The sequence below is a fragment of the Sinocyclocheilus grahami genome, unplaced genomic scaffold, assembly GCF_001515645.1.
Source record: "Sinocyclocheilus grahami isolate Dianchi unplaced genomic scaffold, SAMN03320097.WGS_v1.1 scaffold291.1, whole genome shotgun sequence".
Taxonomy (NCBI): Eukaryota; Metazoa; Chordata; class Actinopteri; order Cypriniformes; family Cyprinidae; genus Sinocyclocheilus; species Sinocyclocheilus grahami.
Genome location: NW_015505470.1, coordinates 823110 through 847958, shown reverse-complemented (window position 1 = coordinate 847958; position 24849 = coordinate 823110). Strand labels below are relative to the sequence as shown.

Genomic DNA, 24849 nt, shown 5'->3' with positions numbered 1-24849 from the left:
AGGAACCGGTATCGAAGTCGAGGTATCGGTATCGAAAATTTTTGAACGATACCCAGCCCTACTTAAACCGCATAAACACATTTCATTACACCAAATACACAAAATAATGTTCTTTTTAGCAACATCATATGAACCCTTTAAGTTGTTTGAGTCCCTAAACTGTGGTGATGCACTGAAAATTCAGCCGAAAGAGCAAGAAAGGAAAAGGTTATCGCTTCTCCGATGACGTCTTCAACTGTGAGCATCTATTTCTTGTACCCAATGTGGATCATACATGCCAGATCAGTATGTGGCGCTGTAATTCTGCCACAGAGATACACTAAAAACGGAGAAGACGACTTGGAGCATGCGCATAAAGCTTGCACGCTGTATACAAACCCAACACAATAACAAGACGACGAACATATATAATTACTATACTATTTATTTATGTGTTAATGTTAGTTAATAAAAATACAGTCGTTCATTCATTGTTTGTTCATGTTGTTGTTACGCTGTTATGCTTGCATACATACTTCAGTGGAGCGCCATTTGTAAGAAATCCCAGTATTTAATAGTCTAGTTTAAATCACCACAACTTTTAAAGCCATGACATTGTGTCACTTCCTGCGGTACTCAAGCTCCATTCTTCTGCTATGTGCCATGATTCACTATGACCAAAGTGAGATCTCTCTAATTTGTTTTTCTCATTTCTCCCAACTCTTTCCAATAGCCCATGTTTACTCAATCATACTTTGTATTATCAAAAGCTTTCTGAAGCACATTTGTTTTTAATTCAGAAATGAACAATAGTAGTAGAATATATTTATTTAATGCCATGTCAGCATCTAAGGCTATAATCATGGCAAAAACAATTTAAAAAAATACAAGTATAACAAATACAATAAAAACCAGCAAACAAACAAACACAAGTTATATTACACAAGATTTTTTACATTAACATGATCAAAATTATACAACTTTTTCTGCTAAAATTATACTAAATTCTTTAAGTGAGTTCGAAATGAACAATAAAGCGCATTTGTGAGTGAACTCTTCTCCTTCAGTGTCTGGCTCACTGGGGTGTGGGCCACGATTAGTACAGGTTTCTATCTACTCAGCAAGCTGAGGCATGTCAGACACACTAAAGAGGGGGGTATTTAATTAAATGGGCCAAAATTACCATGTGGAACTGCTCATACATTACTCATCCTTTCTCATGTCATTTGTATTTACTGTAGGTGAAATGTTCAAGAATGCAGGTCTATATTTATGTGATCTTGAATGGGGTCATTACTAACAGTTCATGCTATCACCCATAGGCGTAGGGTGAACCAACTCCAAGGTAAGGCATAAAACATTATGTCTTTTTAGGCAAGAACCAGACATGGGTGTCATGTAAGCTAATAAAATGTTTAATGGGACTGAATTTGTATTTAACGTGATTTCAATTTAATTAAAACATTAGAAATTGATAATTATATAACGTTTCCTTTCCACGGTTATTCAAATGGCGAATAAATTATATAGCCTACAGAAAGTGACATTATCACTAAACTTGATCTATCGCGATTTTAAGCACTCTCAAAAAAAATAAACTATCGTTATAATCACTGAAGCGGTCTACACTACGAAATTAATCTCTTACTTGCATTGTACGTACATCTGCGTTTTGTTGTATATGATGAGAGAATTAGCAAGCGTCCAGATTTCAGTCAGCGAACACGCGCGCACTCAACAAAGCTGATGAGTTTCGGCGATGACTCATCTGAATGCCTCTGATTGGCCATTGCATTCCTAAGCTCAACAGAATCGTGTGTGATTGGTTATAATTAGGAGCACGACGATATATCTTTTAGCCAATATTATCGGCCGATATGAGCCTTCCGGTATATCGGTATCGGCGAATATGCCGTCGATATTAACTTTTTTTTTACAGAACATATAACGCAGATTAAATGCTTCTGAATGGTGTAATTACTTAGTTTGTCCAGCAGAGCGTGCTCCATTGTTTGCTACTGGCGACCCAGGCCAGTGTAGTGTAGAGATGCGCGGATGAGCTCAAACTTCACCCGAGTCCGCTGCTTCAAATTATCCACCCGCACCTATATTTGATCGTCATATTACAATGATTCTAATTCTTAGTTTTGCATGATGATATGATGAATGGATGGCTCATTTTTAACAGCAGATTCAGTGATGTTAAAGACTAGAGCTGATCTGCGCATCACGGCATGTGTCTGCGGCACATTAAAGCCTGTGTTACAGCCACCGGAGCTGATCGCGGCCACTCAGTCAGTGCTGGTGTTTAGAATTCTATTGTATTTTGACGCGCCACTCGCATCCGGTGTAGAATAGAACCTATTATAATCAGTGATGTTGTCTACACTGGATGCAGTAAACTGATGCCGCATTCTATTTATGATGTGCTGACACAAAGTTCAAATGACTTTCAACGGTCGCTTTGTCGCATCCTGTTGCGACGCAGACACGGTGTCAGCATATTTTGTCAGTACAGTCAGTAACGTAGCAGATTGAAAAGTTAGTATCTTTCTGCAGTCCAATAGACGGCACTGCGGTGGTGGCTTGAGGCTGTTGAATGGTAATTTAACGTTACGTTGACACCTAGTTGGAGAGACTCAATGCTAAGTAAATAAACAACAATGTTTCACTCTCACGTCTTTCACTCCCACAATGAGCTTATCATACTCGTTTGCTACAGTAGTAGGGCCCTATGATTTCCACGATGCAGAAAACATGGGCGGAATCCAGTCATAAAAACTTATAAAAAAAGTACTGTATAACGCGGAATTTCATGAAATTTGTCTTATTTTTGATGAATAAATAAAAAAACAGGTCAGTACATATATATATATATATATAGAGAGAGAGAGAGAGAGAGAGAGAGAGAGACGGTGTCTGTGAATATTAAACTGCAAAAAGACGATTTAAATACGAATGTTCTGCATGTTCATTTGATTACCAGAAAATACACAACACAGAGTTTGTGAGAAAAAAAAATATTATTAATTATTATTATTTATTCATTTGAGATGTTTACATTTGGAAAAGCTGTGCTTCCTGCATAAACTTGCCCCTGTATGTTTGGCAGTAGCTTGCTTGCCCTACACAGTTACCTTGTTTAATTTCTTAATTAAAGTTATATATATTTTGTTCTATTTGTGTTAAGTTATTTAAAAATAAGTGAAGTTTACTGTTAAGTGCACTGATGTCAGACTCATTTTGAATAATAAAGTTTACTGTTAAATTGTTAAATACCCTGCCTCCACTACATAGGTCTATGTTTGTCACATCATTATAAGTGTTTGATCACCACATTTGAGTTATCATTGCAAAAAATGTGTTTATGTATATATATTCTGTTAATGTAGGCTATATACTGTAGCCTATTCTATATACAGAATCAGTCGAAAGTTTGGACACACGAATGGGAAGTGTGTCCAAACTTTTGACTATACTGTACTATAATATAGCCTACACAAAGAATATCAGCCAATATATCGGTATCGGCCTTTTTTTACTCCCTAATATCGGTATCGGCCCCCAAAAAACCCATATCGGTTGGGCTCTACTTAGAATGCGTAAAACTGTAAAAACGCCTAAAATGAAATTCGGTGCAACATGAGCATATCTTAATATAATGCCGCAATCGACACTTTCTATTCATTTTCACTTTGTTAGCAACAGACGCAATAGATTTAATTTGTTTGTGCAGGAGCATTTTTGTCCAACTTAGTGGCATTTTTGCCATAATACCCCGTGGCCAGGGAAAGATCGCCTCCCGTGAACTGATGCAAAACATTATTCATATTGTAACAGTATAGTACAGTGAACCTATGATGAAAATTACAGGCCTCTCTCATCTTTTTAAGTGGGAGAACTTGCACAATTGGTGGCTGACTAAATACTTTTTTTCCCCACTATACAAGTTTGTATTTACATGCGTGTAGGTAAAGTACGTGCATCACACAGCGTCTCCGTTCACAGTAGTTCCACAGGAACTGTTATCATTTACATGTGTGGAGCGTCTCAAACTCCATCTCTGCATGTTTTTGTGAGTTTGGGTTTATTTTAACGTTTATCTGGGAATGCAACGTGCGCCATTTCATCAGATTTGTAAGGTAAATCATTTATAAATCTACGCAAACTTTTCAAAATAAAAGCTCAAACCCTCACTCTGAGTTTACAAGTTTTGATGTCCACATATTCTTTTAATTAGAGTGGCTATAGCATTTCTGTCCTGAAGAAATGGCCAAATATTAAAGATTAAGTGGACATTTGAATGAAATGGTGCTTGGTCAATATTAATCAAGGATTAGATCGCACAGCAATGTGTAAAAATAATCATCAGGCCGTTGGCGCCCTCTGCAGGCCTTTGTTGTAATGCGTAATGTACATTAGCTCTATTGTTTATAATACATTATGTATTTTAACAGTTTTGTTCAATAAAACCATATGATTTCTTGCTTTTGATACTTTATTTGAACTAATTATTATTGCCTCATTGCTATTATATATGTATTTTAAGTCATTTTAAAGGCTATTGTTCACTTACATCTATTTTTATCACCACAAAAAAAAATTATTATAATTATAGGGCCCGATGAAATCCGTTTTATTTCCAAATTCAGTTTTCTTTCCATTTTCATTTTTCTATACTCTATTTTAATGGTTAAATTAAATTTTATTAATCAGAAATCCTGTCTAATTGAGTTTTACAGTTTTATCTTTACCAAATTCTGTTTTCCATTATTTTCTGGATTCCATTTTAATGGTTCCATAACATTTTAATAATCAAAAGCATCTCCAATTCATTGATTTTATAAAAAACATAAATAAATAAAAAATATTCAGAAATACTGCACATAAATAAATTCTGGTAAATAACATTTCTGGTAAATACTCCTTTAAAAATTGTTTTTTTGATTATAATTGTATTATTAGTAGACTAGAACACGTGGATATGTTGTCATTCTTACACTATAATACTGAACTTTGATTTCAGTGATTTGGACTATGAGATGGACACTTGCTTCTTGCACTCTGTTGCAATTTACTTTTGCTTTAAAAAAAGGATTTCATAGAAATTTGGTTAATTTGGTTTAATACAATATTCCCAAGTAAAATTGTTGATTTTTTGTGGGAAATTCATCTTTAAGATTAATCGATAAATTAGTCGACAGATTAATCTAAATAAAAATAGTCGTTAGTAGCAGCCCTAATCAGCTGCGACTCTGCAATTGAATACTATTATGCACGTCTCGTGTTTATAAGAGCAAAAACTTCTGATTGGCTAGTAATGTTAGTTTGGTTGAGAGTGAAAGCTGTGTTCCTCTCATACATTGGTAGGCGAACTCATGAACTCGAACGTGATAAACACAAGTGTTTTTTAAATGTAGGACGACTATCTTTTTTTTCCCACAGCCAAATGCCGCACACCGGAGATCCAGCACGGTGACGGAGAACTTTAAGCCCAGATAATGGCATAGTTAATGTTTCTGACTAACTACTGTAATAAAACAATAATAATGTTTAATACAACATTTGGAAATCATAAATGGCTAGCATCTTTGAACAAATTAGATTCCTTCCCATTAAAACTCCAATTAAAAGCTTGAATAAAAGTAGAAGACTAGAAAAGAAAAATTGAGAAAGATGACCATGTTATTTAAGAGATCACCATTACAGCATCATTCAGCATATCTGTTTTTCAAGAATTTCTCAATCTCTCACAGACAAACACAAACACGCTCGCACACATTTTCTGTGCAGCCAATGAGAGTGGCACATAAAATGCTGACTAGGGCTGCCGACCATCAGCTGACCAAACAAAGCAAAGCCTGCCTTCCATCAACAAAACCAGCCTAGCTGGGAAAAGCTTGGCAGGTGGCCCTGCTCCATACATGTTCTCCATTCTCTGCTCACTTAAATCCATAAAACTAGAAAAAGATTGAACCCTACATTGAATGAATCAGATTCATATCAAATACGTCCCATGTCATTTGCAACTGGTTGGTTGTAAATCATCACATGAATGTGAGTCTAAAAATGATTTGTCAGACACTAGGTTCCAGCAGACCTGCAAGATTAGTGTCAATGTAACTTTATATGGAGCGAGGATCTGTACCTGATGGTATCTTTCCCACAATCATGTCTCATGTGCTGAGGGTCTGATCTTTCAGAATCATAGCAAAGCATGGCTCCCCTCCAACCATTTGTCCAAAATGTTGTGTTGGTGACAACTAATCGTTCAATAAAGATCATGACAGACAGCCAAGAGCTAAAATGCTGGGTCAAATTCAGGTTTGTGAAGATCATGTTCCTGCAGGTCTTGTACAGGAACTTCATCTGACAAGACTTTTTCTTTATTGTTAAAAAAAGTCATTTGAAAGGACAATATGCCTGGTAAGATTTCATAATCAATTAGTTTTTTTCAACAGATATGCATTATTTTTTATTTCTGCCATTATTATTTCTACCAGTTATCACTATTATATTTTAAGAGGTTTTCCAATCTATTTAAAGTATTATCAAATTAAATAGAAAATGTAAATTAAAGCTGAAAAAATTCAAATTTATTATTTTATAAAATAGTTTTTCCTGTTTTGATCTAATGTTAAGCTGAATGCTGTGGAATAAAAAACACAGTATAAAGTATATGAGGTTTAAATGTGCCAATTTATGCAAATAATTAGTTACTTTACCTGTAAACACTGTTGTTTAGCTAAAACCTGTTATAAGCTTTTCTTGATTAAACATGTTACATGACGTTATACTGTACACATCAGTGTAAGATGCACTTATTGAGGCTGCAATTTCCTAATACATTCACATCAACATAGAGCCAGGAATTTGTGAACAAACACTTCAGCTTGTTCTGCTAAGCCCCGTTCACATTAGCAGCGACTCATGTCACCAGGGTCTGGCGATGAGGTTGCTAGTGGGCGTTCTCAATACTGGTTGCCTTGACAGCGAATCAGGTTTCTTGCCGCTAAGTACAAACATTTTGGAGTCAAAAGACTAAATATAATCTAAATCTAAATTAAATCCATACATACAAACAAAAATGAATGAGAAACAGAGCCTACTTTCTTCCATTGCGTATGTTTATCTACGGCGCTGAGAGGAGAACGATCACATGAGCTCTACTGTCTTCTTTCCTATTGGCTGTCACTCCCGAAAGTCGCTCTTCATTTGCATAAAGTTGAAGGATTCTGAACTTTGTCGCGTCGCTGGACACGCCCCATCCGGTCGCCAATGGCCGCTGTCGCTCGTGTCGCCGGAAATCGCCAGCTCCACATTGAAATGAATGGGATTGTGTCGCTTTGCTGTTGCATGTCGCTTGTAGTGTGAACGGGGCTTTAGACTTGATCTCCAATAAAAGATATTTAAAGTGATGTCTAAAGAACATGTCTGTAATCTTAATGGGAAATACTGATTATAATGAGTTCGTTGTATTTTGTCGCGACGATGCCATTCTTCTTACTCGGTGTATGTGGCAAGTGAACTTTCATGTACTGTAATGCAACGGGCTACCGCTAGCAAGCGGCTAACCATTAAGTGGCTCCATATAATGCCGTTTCACTTTTTGTTTCACTCTTCGGGGAAAAAAATATATTTTCTAGTCTATATTTCCATCTTGTAATGCCGCTGGTTTAGGTTTTTTTTTTTTTTAAATATAAATTATTTATAATAAAGCAGACACTGTCTGACCATGTCTACTGTACACTGGGCGCGACAGTTGTCGTGCCGCGTCACGCTGCACTAAAAGTCTGTCTACATTTGACGCGACAAAGCGACAACTTTGCAAATCATCTGAACGTAGTGTCAGTACAGTTCGTCATAAATAGAACGAGGCACCAGTTTACTGATGGGGATCGTGTCGCATCTCATCGCGCCGCATCCAGTGTAGACAACATCACTGGGTTCTATTGTCTTTGTCGGATCGCGCCACTCGCGTCCGGTGTAGACATGGTGTGAGTTTTTTTAGTGGGTTATGTTACAGCCCTGCTTGTTTTTAATGTTTTTATGAAATATCTGTATTGACTGCATGATCATAACATCGTATTATTTTGCCGTGCAATAAGTAACACTGTTCTAGATCATTAAACATGATGCTCTGGTGTCTAAACCTAGTTTCCTTATTAGGTGATTTACAAAAGAAATCCACCCATTTAGTCATCAAGGCAGCAGCCTTAAGTTTCGGACACAGCCGTTGTGTTACTATGAAAAACAATAGATACATATCTTGAGTTTCTTTCTCACACCTGCACTATTTTTAAAAACATAAAATGCTTCTGTGAAGCTTTGAGATTGAAGTAGTGACGTACAAAATATTTCCAGGAGAAAAAGGCTTCTGACTCACTCGCTACTGCCAGACAGACAGTTATTCAGACAAATGACGAGAGCTGAGTGGAGCTTTGCTTTGGTGAGACATCTTCAGAGGAAAGACTGGAGAAGCTTTAATACAAGAGCAGCCTCAAGAATAATTCTCCTCCAAAAATGCCAACATGCTCTCTGAACTCACTGCCAAACCTCTAGCTGCCCAGTGGAGGAAATCAATATACCACTACAGCAAATGAATGCCATTGATACAACATCTTAGTCACTGTCTATCCATCAAGTAGGTTTGGTCATCTATTTATATTTATGAATATATACACACCAACACCACCATTTATATGTATTTAAAGTGTGTTACTGACCCAGATTTACAATTTGACTGAAGTTCAAAATTGTCTTATTAATTTATGCCATAAATAATTATCATATACAATATAAGTAGACTTATGCCCACCAAGACTGCATTCATTAAAGCAAAAACACAGTTAACTAGTAATATTGTGAAATATTGAAATTTAAAACAACTGTTTTCTAAGTTTAAAATGTATGATGGCAAAGCTGAATTTTTGAGCAGCCATTACTCCAGACTTCAGTCTTCGGATCATCACTAAAAACATGATGGCACATCAGGATTTTGTATGTGTCATCACATGGCGGTTTGGAGCAAAATATGTAGATAATCTAAATAAACTTGCAATGGCACATTTATTGCTAAATATGCTCAAGTCGCAACAATTGTTTTCTCTAGTTCACAGTAATTTGGCCGGATTCACTCAAGTCATTTACATCAGCAACAGCAATGCATCTGCAGTTTTTTATTAAGGCTACTGGCCAACTGGCAGGTAATTTACTTTCCAAATCTTTCAGAATAATACAGATCTGAATCAATTTATGAAATTTAAATGACTTTTTTTTTTTTCCCTATAAACTGATTATTTTGGGGTAAAAGTACTGATCGTTTACGATTATTTTAATGGAAACTATAATGGTATTGCAACTTAGGGCTGTGCGATATGGAAAAAAAAATATTTTTTTGATCAATTTTGCGATTTGTGTGAACGCTCTGATCCATTAACATGGGCATGGAAAAAATACGCACCACAGACGGAGTGTGTGAACCTGGCGTTACGTTTGTATGTCCGCCCGGTCTGTTCTGTTCTCTTGCTCCATTTAGGCGCGCTGCATTCTGATTGGTTCAGATAGCATACTGCGGGAGGTCGGGGGCGTGGAAAATCGTGCTATAAAGCAATTTAGAAATCGCGCACGCTCAAATCGCGATTTTATGACGATTTCGATTAACCAGCCCTAATTGCAACCACACCACCATTTGAGCAGGATTTTAAAGGACTCCATTTTTTTATTTCTGTGCAGCCAGTTTAATGTATAAAACTACCGCAAATATACACAGGTAAAATACAAAGGTTCAGTAGCAATGAACATAAATACAGATTACTGTAAGAAGAATCTTTACACATGAAACACTGATGCTTATCCGAACTTTCCTTTTCAAAATAAATAGGTCTCAAAAAACACAAACAACTGTCCATCTGATAATCACTGACAGCAAACGGTGATGTCTACCTGAGAGCAGACAGCCTGTTCTTGCCTCTGAAGGAGACGACCTGTCTTTCCTGCTCACTATCACAGAACATCACCTTACAAAACCAGCTATACCCTGCTCAGATTCTGACACTGAACTGAGAGAGCTTCAGCCCTGCTGCACACCTCTTATGTATTCACGCAGTTTGCACGATGGATATAATCAAAAAAGAGTGAGTGTGAAAACAAAGAAGTGTCGCCACATGCATCAAGGCACAACTCTGCACACAGATGACAACACATTAGCTTACCCAGCATGCTTCTGTGTTTTGTTCTTTGAAATGTGTGCGCCTGGTCGTGTAATACAGGTAACAACTCAAGAGGTGGAAAACCACAACAAGAGAGTCTCACATCGAGGCCAGCTGTGCTCTTAAGAGCAGCATTAGCAGAGCACAGCGAGATACCTGGAGCAACATACTGACCGCATATCTAAAGTGCTTCCTGTCACAAGCTGTGTGCTCACAGGTGTGCGCAACAAACGCACATCAGTCAGTCCTCCGGCTTCTGAGTGACTAATGCATCGTCAAAACACATACCACACAGTGACCAGCACATTTCAAAATGTGTCTGCTTAGAAAAATGTTCACATAGACTGAGTTTACCTGAAAGATAGACAAGTAAATTTGTGCTGCAAGGTCATAAGGTCACCTATCAGTTTTCTTATCAACTCGACTAATTTGTGGGAAACATATTAGCAACACATAAAAGACCAGACAGAATGACTTGAAATAAAAATGCATCGTCTTGAAATAAAAATGCATCACACTTATGATAATGTTACCCATCATGCTCTTTAAGATTCAGCATTCAATTTGTTAGTGTTCTATTATATGGGGATATTTATTCTGATTTTCTACTCACCCATTTCAACAGGTGACTAACTTGAATTATATAAACAGCACCGGTACTATGGTACAGTAATTGCAAATCCATGGTACACTGCTGTGTATTGGAATACTAAATTATTAATACAATAAAATACTTGTAAAATGGTACTTACATGGTACTACAAAGTATTTCAAAGAATACTATGGGGTACCAAAACCCTGGTAGTACCATAGTACATTTCTGAAAATATTTGAGCTTTTAAAGACAACACCTTTATAAAAAAAAAAAAGTACTATGACAGCAGTACCATGGTGAAGCATGTTAATACTATGGTATTTTGATATATGATAGTGAATGACAACTATTCATATACCAAAAGGTTTTACTTAGTATCCCGACAATACCGTGGTATTACTATGGTACATGTCCAAACATCAGGGTCTTACCATGGCACTTTGTAAGTGAATTGTATAGCATATATTTTGTTGAAGGGTGGCAGATTTATCTCAACCGTACAGTGTTTTGGTTACGTATATATATGTATAAACAGAGTCATAAACCTAAGACAGATCACTATCATTATCATAAACACAACCATGTAAATATTATAGGTCATAATTTACCTCTCAGCAAGCGTGGACTGTGTGCCGCTCATTGGGCTTTCCTTTCTTGATTTTCTTCAGCTCTTATCCAATTAGCATTTTACCATGGTAAAACACCTTTGTGTTTGAAAAAATAAATAAAAGAAACACAAAACAACAACAGCCGGGTGGCACTTTTCAATTTTGACAGTTCCGTCTTGATGTGAATGGTAAAGTCTCCTCTTGAACAGAACAGAAACAAACAAGCTTATGTTTGATATTTCCACGGTTTGTCTGCGTTTCAGTAGTCGGTGTCATTTGACTGTAGCGCTACACAACACAAGAGTTAGCAAAGGAAATCGATGCTAAACGCAAACACATAGATGATCAATGGAGAAAAACTCTTTCTGTTGTCTGAGACGCTTCATGATTTTCCCAGCCAAAATGCCACCACAGACCGACAGGCTTCCCCCTCGCCTCTGTCTGGATACAGTCGCCTTTGTCAATCCCAAAGCTCGGCTGGAAGTAAAGCCAGAGAAACAATCTTTTGTTAATGTGTTGCCTTACGAATGAAGGAGACTGTCCGGCTGCATGTCGCGTCAGTCCAAAAGCTCTTCGCTCCAGCTCTACTTTGTAAATCTCGACGGCTTTCTATCATTTCCCCCACTGAAATACTTCCAGCTCGGCATTCCTAAACTCAACCTAATCTCAAACGTGGGATTTTCACTGCTGCACAAACCGTCCGTTTGCAGTACAGACCACACCGTCAATTGAATGGGCAGTGCAAAGTAAGCCTGTTAACTAAATATACATCTTTTTTAGGCCCCTTACACGCTGAATGGACTTTTTCTCCAGAAGAACGTATCCTGGCCACTCCAAATGTGTGAAAATCTGGGGGAATTCACTCAAAGGATGGATTAAAGCATCCACACGGTTCAACCTTTCATTGTAATTCCTTCCCTACCTAGTTCAATTTCTAGAATTCCCATATTTTCCACTGCGAAATCGGGAGAAAACGTTACAAATCGTTTGATGTTTGCTCTAGGGGCAGCGGGGCATAGTTCCCAGTTCAGGAATTCTGCTCAAAACAGCTTCGTTTCAAAGCAGCAGTAAAATACAATCCAAACTTGACGGATGTGCAACACGTTGTTTTCGTCTCGCGAACAAGGATTCCCTCTGTTCTTGGAATAAGTTGTTTGGAAACTTTGGTTTAGTCGGGTCCTTCCCTTCTTGTCTCCATGTTTTCCGAAATTCAGTAGTTTTTAGCCGGTCTTTTTCCAACAAAATCTGTACACCAAGGATTCCGTCTCTATACAAGCGCGTTGTCACATGTGTCAGTTTGGCGCTGTACGAAGATGATAAACGATTAAGAAGAAATCACAAAAATCCAGATAATTCCCGAGTTTCAGTCAAGTCACATCCCGGATTCCTCCGCCTGCGACGCTTCACCACTTTTTGCCGTATCCTTCCGCAAACAGCACTATCGCCTCCCAAGTGTTGTAGACTAGCCTACTAGTTGTCATTGGGAAAGTACTGACAACTAGTAGGCAGTAAATTAGGAGTATTATTCACTCACTTAAACCAGTAAATCAAACAAGGCGATTTACAGATTAGCCAGAATCTGCAATGAATAAACAAAATCATTATGTTAAAGACACATTCTGACGAAGAATGAATTATCATTTATAATCGAATGATAAGATCAAATTAGGAGAAACTAAGAATAAAAGCAATACAGAAAAATACAGATTCTGGAAGGAAAGACAGACTGATTGATACAATAAAGCTGTGATTTATTTGTCAATATTTATCAGAATGAGCATATTTAAATATTTTGCGCCACCTAGCGGTTTATTCGTACTGGTGGTTCCGCAGTGCCAAACCAACTATAAAAATGATCAGTGTTCAGAAGAGTTCAAAGCGATTGATGACTATCATATTTTCAATGTTAGTGAACAACATTTAGCAATAATCCCTAATTAAAATAATATGTAAACAGAGATAATTAAAGAGATATTTTTTTTCATTTGACAATAAAAATGTATGTATACTGTATATAGGCTAGGCCTACTGTAAAAATACTTGCAGATGTGAGATGATAAAGCAATCACAAGTTGTAGCCCCAGATAATATTTTTGACAAAATATTTCTTGTGTAGCACATTATTTTAATAATCAGACCAACAAATAAGCAGGTGGTTAAAAACTAAACTTTTCATCTGAATCCACAAATTTATCTTTAGTATTTTGTTTGTGCAAAAAAAGTCTTTATTCATATGGACTCATGCAGCATACTGTCTAGAAGATCTGCATGGTACCACATTCTTCTTTACTCCCAAAACAGCCCTCTTTCATCATTAAAAAAGTTTTCCACATTTTACATTTCAAAATTCCTCTGCTCACATACATATGGCTTCCTACCTCCAGTTTAGGCTCTGTTTTCTAACAAAAGCTTTTGCTTTAGGTAAGTCATAGCCTACACATTTGGAATAACTAATTTGGAGCAGCATTGTATTTAGTTTCCAAATATCACTGAAGCTCATCTCTGTCCATTAAAAAGGAACCCTGTAAAATAACAAAATGCTACATATAGCTATGTATATCAGCAAAAATGCCACTTTTCCCAGTCCTAATGCACAGAAAGGCCTATTTCACTTTAACAGCATGTCCATTAGCTTCTTCCAGCTTGTACTGTTCCTTCCATCGCCTGTATTTGGCGCGAGTTTTCTTGCAGGCAAAACGTGCAATGTCTATCATGAAGATCCAGGAGAGAGTGTAAATAGCCACCCCACCAACTTTCACTATAAGCGATGGCTTCGGAGAGGCTAATTCACAATAAAGCAGTCTACTCCCAACACCAATCCTCACAGAGGCAAACAGAAGAATGAAGAGCAGGTCCACCACATCTCCAGCTAAACTGTCATAGCGGCCCATGCGCTTGAGGAACCAGCGGGCCTGCAGGAGCGGGTTGGTGATCTCGCTGCCGAAGAGGACAGCGCAGGTCTCGATGCCCGACTCACCTAGCCCTAGTGCCAGCACCATCCCGAGGATGCTCATGGTGTGGTGGGCCAGCATGACCGGACCCTCAGTGCGGAAATACACACACCAAGCCATGTCAAAGAGGAAGTATCCTAAGCTGAGAACAAGAGCCAGGATCTGGAGAGATGTGTTTTCAGTGCCTGGAAACAAGAGGAAGAGATGTCAAAAATCACATCCAATTAATTCTTGAAGAATTATTTAAGAATTATTTAAATTTAATTTGCATATTCTCCTTACAAAGCCCTTACCCTAAACATTAATACTGGGAACCCTCTTGAAATTTCTAAACTTGTTTCAATAAATAAGACCCTACATGTCAGTTTTCTTGACTTGAATGACTTGAAGCAGCAATACTTGCGTCTGATGATATTACTTACTTGGGGATGTGTAAATAATAGTTATTATATACTGTTTTTTATATTTAGATTTACTTTTTATATTTATAATTTTGTAGGAATATTGATAAGAAATGTTTTAGGAAAATTCATAAGACATTTTGTAAGATACATTTTCTTATAAAAATTTGTAAATTAGAAAATTGAAACATTTTGTGAGTAAAATTCATAAGAAAATTTGTAATACATTTTTGTAAGAATTTCTATGACAATTTAGAAATTTTGTTAGAAAATGTATAATAAATGTATATTAATATTTATATTGCACTGTTCCCTGAAAGAGTTTTATGGAACATTTCTGCTCTTTAGGCTCCTGAAAAAAGTCATTTCTATTACTTCTAAAGCTGCTATGGCCCCAGAGCTCCCTGACATGAACTCAGGCCAAACATCTACTGCCATCTGCCACCAACACTTCAAAATGAATGAACTGAACCAAGCACTTCCAGAGGTTCCATGGTTCCAGAGTTATGGACCAAAACGTGAGTTGGCTTATTATAGTGCCACCTAGTGTTGGGCAAATGTGTCTGTGCGCCTGAGTGCATGTTTGAAGCCATTCTGCTGATTCTGGGATCTCTATGATTTATGGTCTCTGATGCCCATTTATTTTTATGGCCGAAAAACAAAGAAGAAGCAGAGAAAAATCTGTATAAGGACAACAGGTTTCCAGCACCTTCGGTGCTTGCACCCCTTATAATAATAATAAATAGCATTACCAGTGCACCATAATTGTACAAATAAACTGGTTTTGTGCATTTAATTAAATTTCTTTTGTCTGGACTTAAAGTGAGAATGCAGAAAAAAAGAAGAATTTTGATTTTGTTACACCTGGTTGCTTGCTGAGTTATTAGCTAAAAGGTAAAGTTCCCTATTATAGCACCACCTTGTGGCCGATTTTCACCAAATCCAGTACACATATTCGTTTTACAGTGGCATATCAATTTTTTCACGGAAGAGAAGAAATTGTTGAATAAAGTCGTTTTCTTTGCACACAAAAAGTATTCTCGTAGCTTCATAACATTACGATTGAAGCATTGACGTCACATGGACTATTTTATCAATGTCCTTACCACCTTTTGGGCCTTGAACATGGTAGTTGCGTTGCTGTCTATGAAGGGTCAGGAAGTGCTTGGATTTCATTTTTTTTTTTTAAATCTTAATTTGTGTTCCGAAGATGAAAGAAGGTCTTACGGGTTTGGAACGACATGAGGGTGAGTAATTAAAGGGGTCATATGATGCGATTTCAGTTTTGGAGTGTTACAAGCTCTTGGTGCATAAAGAAGATCTGTAAAGTTGCAAAGACTAAAGTCTCAAATCCAAAGAGATATTCTTTATAAAAGTTAAGAGCCGCACCTCCCTAAAACGGCTCGTTCTAACATGCCCCCACATGTCTACGTCACTATGTGGGAAGATTTGCATAATGCCGCCCAAATGTTCACGCAAAGAAAGAAGGCGTAACTTACATTCTCACTGTAGTATTGTTGCTGCCGCCATGTTGTGAATGTGCTGTGTGTTTCGTTGTGAAAGCGAAACTACTTTGTTTGGTCTTCCAAAAGAGGACGATATTTTTCATTTGTAGCGCCCCATATGGGCAGAATTTTACGAAACTTCTTGTGCATCCTCAGAATGTCCTGTTGTCTATGTGTGTCAAGTTTTGTTAAGTTTGGACATTACATACAGCAGATACAGGTCAGCTCGTAAAAATGGGCATTGCTTTGGCAATTAATTAACTTATATCTTTGCAATGCTTCAACACATCAACATTCTTTCGTTCAAAAATAACTTATTGTCATGAGTGTCTGGGGATGATATGAGCAAAGTTTCATGCAAATCAAACAAATGGCATATTTTGTAGGGCCTGAATCATGGATTCATATAAAAAAAGAAGATTTAAGGCCTTATTGCTCCAGAATTATGGAAATAATTGAAAAACTTAATTATTACAGTGCTGCTTAGGGTCAGTTTTTTATTTGTCTTGTACTTTTTGGCCATATAACACAGTAACTGCAACAAATTGCATATTTTTATTCAGTTTGGGCGTCGGAATAAAACTGAGGTGCTCTGTATTCCTTTATCATACAGTATATGAGTCATATATGCATTATCAAATATGTCAACATATTTATTGTTTGGGTTAAACCCCTTGAGATGGCACTACAGCCAGCATTGTAGTCTACTCTACCAGGATCAGGAAACAGTCCTCCATAAAATGTGCTGCACACATCTGAATATTTGGGTTGAAGTGTTCTGGAACAGTGTTGTAAATACAACTTAACCACTGATTTCTAGTCGTGTCCATTTTTGGAAGGCCAAACTAAGTAGTTTTGCTTTCACAACGAAACACAGCGTCACACACGATGGCCTTGAGTGAGCAGAGGCCGGGGGATAAAGTGAGGAACGGCCAGAGGGCTAGAGTGAGCAGAGGTGGCGGATTCGACGAAGGAGCGTCCGGAGGGCTTGCGGCAACCGCACGTGACGACCCCGGGCTAGACTCCGCTTCGTCCACGGTGAAAGCCGATCCGGCGATCGACAGCGCAAAGTTGTAGTATTTCCTCAGCAACCAGCACGGATCAGCTCTAGGCATGACGAAGCAGATATCGTCCTCTTTTGGAAGACCAAACAAAGTAGTTTCGCTTTCACAACGAAACACACAGCACGTTCACAACATGGCGGCAGCAACAATACTACAGCGAGAATGAAAGTTACGCCTTCTTTCTTTGCGTGAACATTTGGGCAGCGTTATTCAAATCTTCCCACATTGTGACATAGACATGTGGGGGCGTGTTAGAACGAGCTGTTTTAGATAGGTGTGGCTGACTCTTATTGTTTTTAATATTTCTTTGGATTTGAGACTTTAGTCTTTGCAACTTTACAGATCTTCTTTATGCACCAAGAGCTTCACTCCACAACACTCCAAAGAGAAAGGAAAAATTTAAATCGCATCATATGACCCCTTTATTTACTCACCCTCATGTCGTTCCAAACCCGTAAGACCTTCTTTCATCTTCGGAACACAAATTAATTCATAAAAAAATGAAATCCAAGCACTTCCTGACCCTAGACAGCAACGCAACTACCATGTTCAAGGCCCAAAAGGTGGTAAGGGCATTGATAAAATAGTCCATGTGACATCACTGCTTCAATCGTACTGTTATGAAGCTACGAGAATACTTTTTGTATGCAAAGAAAACGACTTTATTCAACAATTTCTTCTCTTCCGTGTCAGACTGACATGGAAGAGAAGAAATTGATATGCCACTGTAAAACTAATACTGGATTTGGTGAAAATCGGCCACAAGGTGGCTTTGGGTTAAACCCAATATGGGTTTAATTCTCGTTTTCAATATGATACTCAACAAATAAGGTTGAGTACACTTTTGTACATTTACGTTTTGTTTGAAAGGTTCAGTAAAGTGTTACATTTTTAAATAAAATGTTTTTTTTTCTAAATATTATTCCATATGTCAGGCTTTAGAGGGTTACAACTTCATCTGGAAAATGACTCTTTTTGTCCTCTTGCATTATTGACAAACTATTTTCCTGTTGACACTGTAAAGCTGCTTTGACACAATCAGTATTGTATAAAGCAAGCGCTACATAAATGTGACTTGACTTGACTTGACTAAAACCTTCCAAACAGGACAACTTACCTGGGTTTGTGAAAGGCCATGGCCCAGCAATGAAGCCAATGTAGGCAGTCACACAGACGATCAGGATGCCGTGGAGCAGAGTTACCAGCCTGCAGTTCCACTCACAATCTCTTTCACTGTTCAAGTGGCACAGCAGCACATACAGAAAGAGCCAGCCAATCAGACTGCAGCTCATCTCCACAATCATCAAAGGCATCTCTGCACTGAAAGACGAAATAAAAAAAGACATTCACAGTTGTGCAGCAAATATTTGAAATTCCTGTCTGCATCAGGGTTATAGTTAAATAAAACTGAAACCATAAAAAATATATTTTCGCGACTTGAAATAAAATAAGCTTTAACTGGAATTTTTTTATTTTAAAACATATTTTACTCAACTAGTTGCCAAGGCTACATTTTTCATTTTCGTATCATGTAACTTGATTTACAATAATAACTAACACTAAAATTAAACGTAATGAATACTATACATATTTTTTTAAAGCAGAAATGCAGCAAAATTACTACAACTTTAACTAAAATTAAAATTAAAACAGAAAATATGAAAATAAACTGATAACTAATTTAAAATATTAATAAGAACTCTCATAGTGATTATAACACTGGTCTGCATACAATATTGTAATTTGACAATATCTGACAATATTTTGCTCCTTAATTAAGAGATCAAAATTACTAATTAATTTAATCTCGGTGAAAGACAAAATAGATAGAAAGTTTAAGAAGATATAAATAATCTGTGGAGCAAATACTTAAAATTTCAGTCTGCATCAGAGTTAACTTAAATTAAAATAATAAAATAATTGTGAATTGAAATAAAATAAATGTTAACTGACATAAAATAAAATAAAATAAAATATTTTAAAAAACAATTTTATTCAACTAGTTTCCAAAGCACCATTTGTCATTTTCATTAAAATTATATATATATACTAATTCAAAATTATAATAATAATAATAGTATGATACTATGAAGTATGATAATGGTCTGCATTCAATCAAGACATTTTCTTTCAGATAAATGTTTCTCTATTTTTGAATTTGACATATTACAATGCTGAATATCATCTCAGTTGAGTGACTTAACTGCTCAAAAGCATTTTGCAGAAATCTCATTTACCAACCTCAGATACAACTCATGCGTAAGGACCTAAACATCCTGGTAAATCCATGAAGTAGCTCCAGGCTTCTCCTCAACCCTTTGCATTCTCATTGCATTGCAGCGTCACATCAGGACATCCAACTGCGAGTGACAACCCCATCAGAAAAATCCTGAAAGTGGTGTGACATGACAGACACAATCACAGTGTAAAATTACAATGCTTCTGATCGCTCACTTCCTCTTCTCTACCCGGCCTCAAGCGGCTTGAGCCTCTTATGAGATTAGACTCTTCACTCCCAATATACCCCCGGCTAAATTCCACACTACATTCATGGGCCATTCATCTGCCCATCCTATGGCCTAACAGTAGGGTGATTTGTGCCCTCATAAACTTCCAACTTTAATTTCATTCAAGTTGGACTGTAGTAAGGAGGGAATTGGGAACTGTGCCAAAAAGAGGGAAGTATTGTGCAACGTCGAAGTGTCACTGTGTCAGGGGCTGGAAGGATGTTACTTATAAGACATAGGATTAGTGTGATAGTCACTGTACGCGCCAGTGAAACAGGGACAGATTACTGCTTGTAGAAAAAATAGTTTGTGGAGTTTGAAAAATGCACATGTACACTTTCAAAAGAGAGTTTTTGCAGCCAAGCCATAGACAAAGCATATTGTCACGAACGGCTACTGTGAGGAGCGAGGAACGAGGAGACGAGGAGTTGACTTCAAACAAAGAGACTTTAATTAACATCCATGGAACAAGGAACACACACGTAACGGGGAAATACGAACATTCAATACCAGACAAAACCAGAAAGCACAGACAGGACCTTAAATACATGGGGTAATTGACAACACACACCTGGAACTCAAACAATTAACAAGGGAAAACTGGGTCATGGAGCACGTGGAGAGGGAAAAACACACAGAATGTGTCCAGGGGCGTGACACATATTATGATTCCAGAAAAAACTGATCAGTTTTCAAAGGAACAATATTTTTCTTAGTGTAAAGGACATTTTGATAACCTAAAGAACCTTTTCCGCTATAAAGAACCTTTTGTGTAATGGAAAGGTTGCACTGGTGTTAAAGCAACTGCATGTAGTTCTGTGCATTTTTGTGTCTTTAGAGCCCCCTACAGTAAAATGAGCGGAATTTACTGTCGTAAACAACAGCTGTTGTAATTAACAGTAGGCCTACATGAACAGATGTGAGCATATGATGGACACTTTACTATTCCACGAGGCAACGTGAGAGGATTTGTGAATGGCAGTGAAGTGAACTGATGCTGGTGGATCTCATGACAATGACAACATGCTCTGGTCTGGATTATTCAAACTAGTCAAGTCAAGTCAAGTCACCTTTATTTATATAGCGCTTACTACACATATGTTCATACTATATAGAATACTTTTTTGATAGTCGCTTGGTGATACTTATTCCAAAAAAATGTACCTACTTACAGTTCAGGTGATACAGGTATGTGCAAAATTTGAGGTGATATGTTCACTTTTTCATAAAAGCATGAAACTTGGTACAATTGTACAGGTTAGGACCCTGAACATTTTCAGAAGTGATGCCATCACAAAAACATCTCGTGGTTGCCATGGTGACCATTTTACTTTCCACCATAACCAAATTAATTAATATCAATAGTACAATAAAAGATTGTTTTAATTAATTAATTATTAATTTGTTAAATTTTTATAGCACTTTTCTAGGTACTCAAAGCGCTTTACATAGAAATCTCTTCAACCACCACCAATGTGCCGCATAACCAATGTACTAGATTTCTCTAATACAAAAAATTAAGTAGGCTTGACCAAAATTTTTGTGGGGAGAAGAATTGATTGAAGATGGTAGTGTAGCAGTTCTTCAATAGCAACGTTTTGCATGTCTTCCTTCAAACAATCTTAACCCTTGTATGAATCCTAGCTTCTCCCAAAGTTCTGTCTGTGGGATAGATTTTTATACCTAAAGATACAAAAGGGCTAGAAACAACAGATACTGTTAGGGCCTTCCCGCTGGAGATCCTGCAATCTACAAGACATTCCTGAGGAATGCTGTTCCTTTGTTATTCCAATGGAATGGACCATTTGGTTCACACCTTTATAGACACAGTTACATTATTTCTTTCACAGAATGACCAACTGAACGTTAACCAATCAGGTTTCAGCAGCGGCCATTCAACTGAGACTGCTTTGCTGTTGATCAGTATAAACCTGCAGATTGCGAAAGCTGATTCCAAATCATCAGTTCTGGATCTCTCTGCCACTGTGAATCATCAGATTATCCTGTCTGCCATCACAGGATCTGCACTTTACTGGTTTGAATCTTATCTTACAGGTAGGTCTTTCAGGGTATCCTTGGGGGGAGAGGTATCCAAAGAACATCAATTGGCCACAGGGTTTCCTCAGGGATCAGTTCTTGGACCCCTCCTCTTCACCATATACACTACATCACTGGGACCCATTATACAAGCACATGGTTTCTCCTACCATTGCTATGCTGATGACACACAGCTCTATCTCTCATTTCAACCAGACAATCCAATAGTAGCTGCATGGATCTCAGGCTACCTTGCAAACATCTCGGCATGGATGAAGGAACATCATCTGCAGCTCAACCTGGCAAAGACTGAGCTTCTCGTTTTCCCTGCCACTCCAACTCTACAGCATGATTTCATCATCCTGATGGGTTCATTAAAAATTATTCTTTGGTGACCAGCTGACCTTCAAGGACCATATTGTAAAGACATCTCGATCATACAGGTTTGCATTGCACAACATCAGGAGGATCAGGCCCTTCCAAACAGAGCATGCTGCACAACTTCTTGTCCAGGCCCTTGTCATTTCTAGGCTGGACTATTGCAATGCTCTTCTGGCTGAACTTCCATCATGCGCAATCAAACCTCAACAAATGATTCAGAATGCAGCAGCATGACTGGTCTTCCATGAGCCCAAAAGGGCCCACTTCACTCCTCTCTTTATCTCCCTGCACTGGCTACCTGTTGCGGCTCACATAAAGTTCAAGACATTGATGTTTGCGTACAGAACAGCCACAGGCTCAGCACCCTCAGAAATAATTTTTATATATATCTATTTGCTTCTTTTCCATTTTGCATTACTTGTACCTTTTACTTTCAATACTTAAGTACATTTAAGATTAAAAAAATACATTTTGTACTTAAGTACAATAAATATCACATACTTTAATACTTTTACTCAAGTAATATTTTAAACGGTGATTTCAACTTCTACCAAAGTAATTTTCTGATAAGATAGCTGTACTTTTACTTGAGTATGGCTTTCAGGTACTTTATACACCACTGGATGTTAGAGCATTGTTGAGAGAGAACAAGAATAAATTGGAAACATACTACCGCCTACCTGACTCTGCCTGAGAGGTAAGGAAAAATACACTTACCTGAGATGATTTTTTTTATATGATAATATTCTTGAAAACAATCTTTTAATGTATTATTGAATAAAATACTAGTTAATTATCAAAAAAATTTAATGTGGACTATTGTAAATGCTGTGATACTCAGATACTGTGATTTCCTTCTCACATTGCTGATTTCACAATTACCTCTTCACCTGAACAGTTTATGTTGCTGTATATGGTATCATTGTAATCTTTGACCATCCAAACATAGGGGTAGACATAACATTTTCTGTGCTATCATGTTTGGTTCAGGAGATATGACACAAAATACATAATTTGGTTATGGTGGAAAGTAAAATGGCCGCCATGGTAACCACGAGGAGTTTTTGCGATGGCTCCATTTCTGAAAATGGTTAGGGCTGCAAACTATACAAGTGTAAGAAGTTTCATGCTTTTATGAAAAAGTGAACATTATTTTCACATATCACCTGGACTATTAGAGAGTATGCGAATTCCAACGCAGAATTGTTGCTGCCATAAGGCAATCCGCCCTTTTTGCAAACTTTCAAACTCCCAGAGCAGACGTTTGGGGGAGACTGTAGGAAAGAAACAAAGGCCATTTGTCTTATTAGAAGTCAATGTACCATCAGAAGAATGATTTAAATTGGCTTGAGAGAGCCAACTTTCTGATCTACTATTTAAGCTTGTTCTTTTTTCTTCTTCTTCTTCTGAGCCAAAATTTAAACACTAACTTAATTTAAACACTAACACTAACTACTTTAAAAGTACAACCACCAAACTTGGGTTAGACCTTAAGACTTGTCTGACTTGGTGTGCTTTATCTTTTCTAGCATGCTAACAACATGTTAGTCATGCAAGAAACATGTTAACAACATGCTATCTTGTTAAAACATGTTACCAACATGCTAATCATGTTAGAAACATCCCACCAACATGCTATCAACACTAATCATGATAATCATGCTAGTAACATGCTAATCATGTTAGAAACACGTTAGCAGCATGGTAACATGTTAATAATGCTAAAACATGCTAACCACATGTTAAATCATGTTAGCAATGTGCTAAATCATGCTAGCAACATGCTATTAATATCTAACTAATCTAGCTATCTAAACTTTCAAACTTTAACCTTTACAACTGCTTCAAATGTTCAGGCTCAGCTTTCTCAAGTCAACCTCAAAGTTTGTTCTCAAACTTTACTCATGTTATACTTCGAGGGGAAAAAAACCAAACAAAATAAAACGTTATTTTCAGAGTCTAAGTTTTGTTTTATTTATTTATTTTTTAAAGCAAGCATGTTTTTTGGTACCTCAATGGCCGACTTAAAGACCACAATCACAACACATGTTCCCAGCATCCTCCCTCTATAGGCTACCCTTGAAGAGAGTCCTGAGGATGGGGGACGGCCAGGTATCTGAGCCCCAGCATTAACCCACATCCAGTTTAGCTATAATCTGGGACAGAGCAATGTTATTACCTCCCAACAGAGACCTGGAAGTAATAACTTGTAATTTTCAATCTTTTAAACATATATTTTGGTTGTATAATGTAAATAAAAACATCTAGATGCTGTCACTTTTCAAGTTCATTCAAGAAGATCCAATGGCTTATAATGATTGATAAAGCAATGTGCATTAAGGTCATTTTTTCAGACATTTCTTCTGCCCTCATAAATGAACACTTATTATGCTCAGTGTTCAGAGAGATAAATATTAAAATGTTAAAAAAATATTAAACTCACAATTTAATATTGTATTAGATTTAATCTCACATAGAAAGATTGTTCTCTGCTGCTCTCATACACGTACAACAAATGTAATATTAAACATGGTAAAATAGTAACCTCAACATTTTTAAAGACATAAATCATATTAACTGCCATTTTGCCCATGTTCTTAGGTAGTAAAA

General features: G+C 37.2%; 2 protein-coding genes across 5 annotated transcripts in view; both read right to left on the bottom strand.

Annotated features, from left to right (window-relative positions):
- The window catches only part of LOC107600769 (rho guanine nucleotide exchange factor 12-like), a 97223-nt gene extending 84399 nt beyond the window's left edge, over window positions 1-12824 (bottom strand). For all 4 annotated transcript variants that reach the window (XM_016292727.1, XM_016292728.1, XM_016292731.1 and 1 more), the window contains exon 1: window positions 11394-12824. In XM_016292727.1, coding sequence (XP_016148213.1) covers window positions 11394-11425 — 32 coding nt within the window. In that variant the 5' untranslated portion in view covers window positions 11426-12824. The remainder of the gene's footprint in view (window positions 1-11393) is intronic.
- A 564-nt stretch (window positions 12825-13388) lies between these two features.
- Window positions 13389-19760, bottom strand: LOC107600774 (transmembrane protein 136). Its single transcript, XM_016292740.1, has 3 exons — window positions 19556-19760; window positions 18432-18634; window positions 13389-14529 (listed from the first exon to the last, which is right to left on the bottom strand). The coding sequence occupies exons 2-3, from the start codon at window positions 18625-18627 to the stop codon at window positions 13997-13999; spliced, it is 729 nt and encodes a 242-aa protein (XP_016148226.1). The 5' UTR covers window positions 18628-18634; window positions 19556-19760; the 3' UTR covers window positions 13389-13996.
- Window positions 19761-24849: the final 5089 nt, after the last annotated feature.

What these genes read in the sequence shown, in the direction of transcription:
- LOC107600774 (XM_016292740.1), bottom strand. Translation starts at nt 18,627, where the DNA reads ATGCCTTTGATGATTGTGGAGATGAGCTGCAGTCTGATTGGCTGGCTC. An exon ending in ATGGCCTTTCACAAACCCAG is followed by an intron (nt 14,530 to 18,431) that starts GTAAGTTGTCCT and finishes TCTTGTTTCCAG; the next exon opens with GCACTGAAAACACATCTCTC.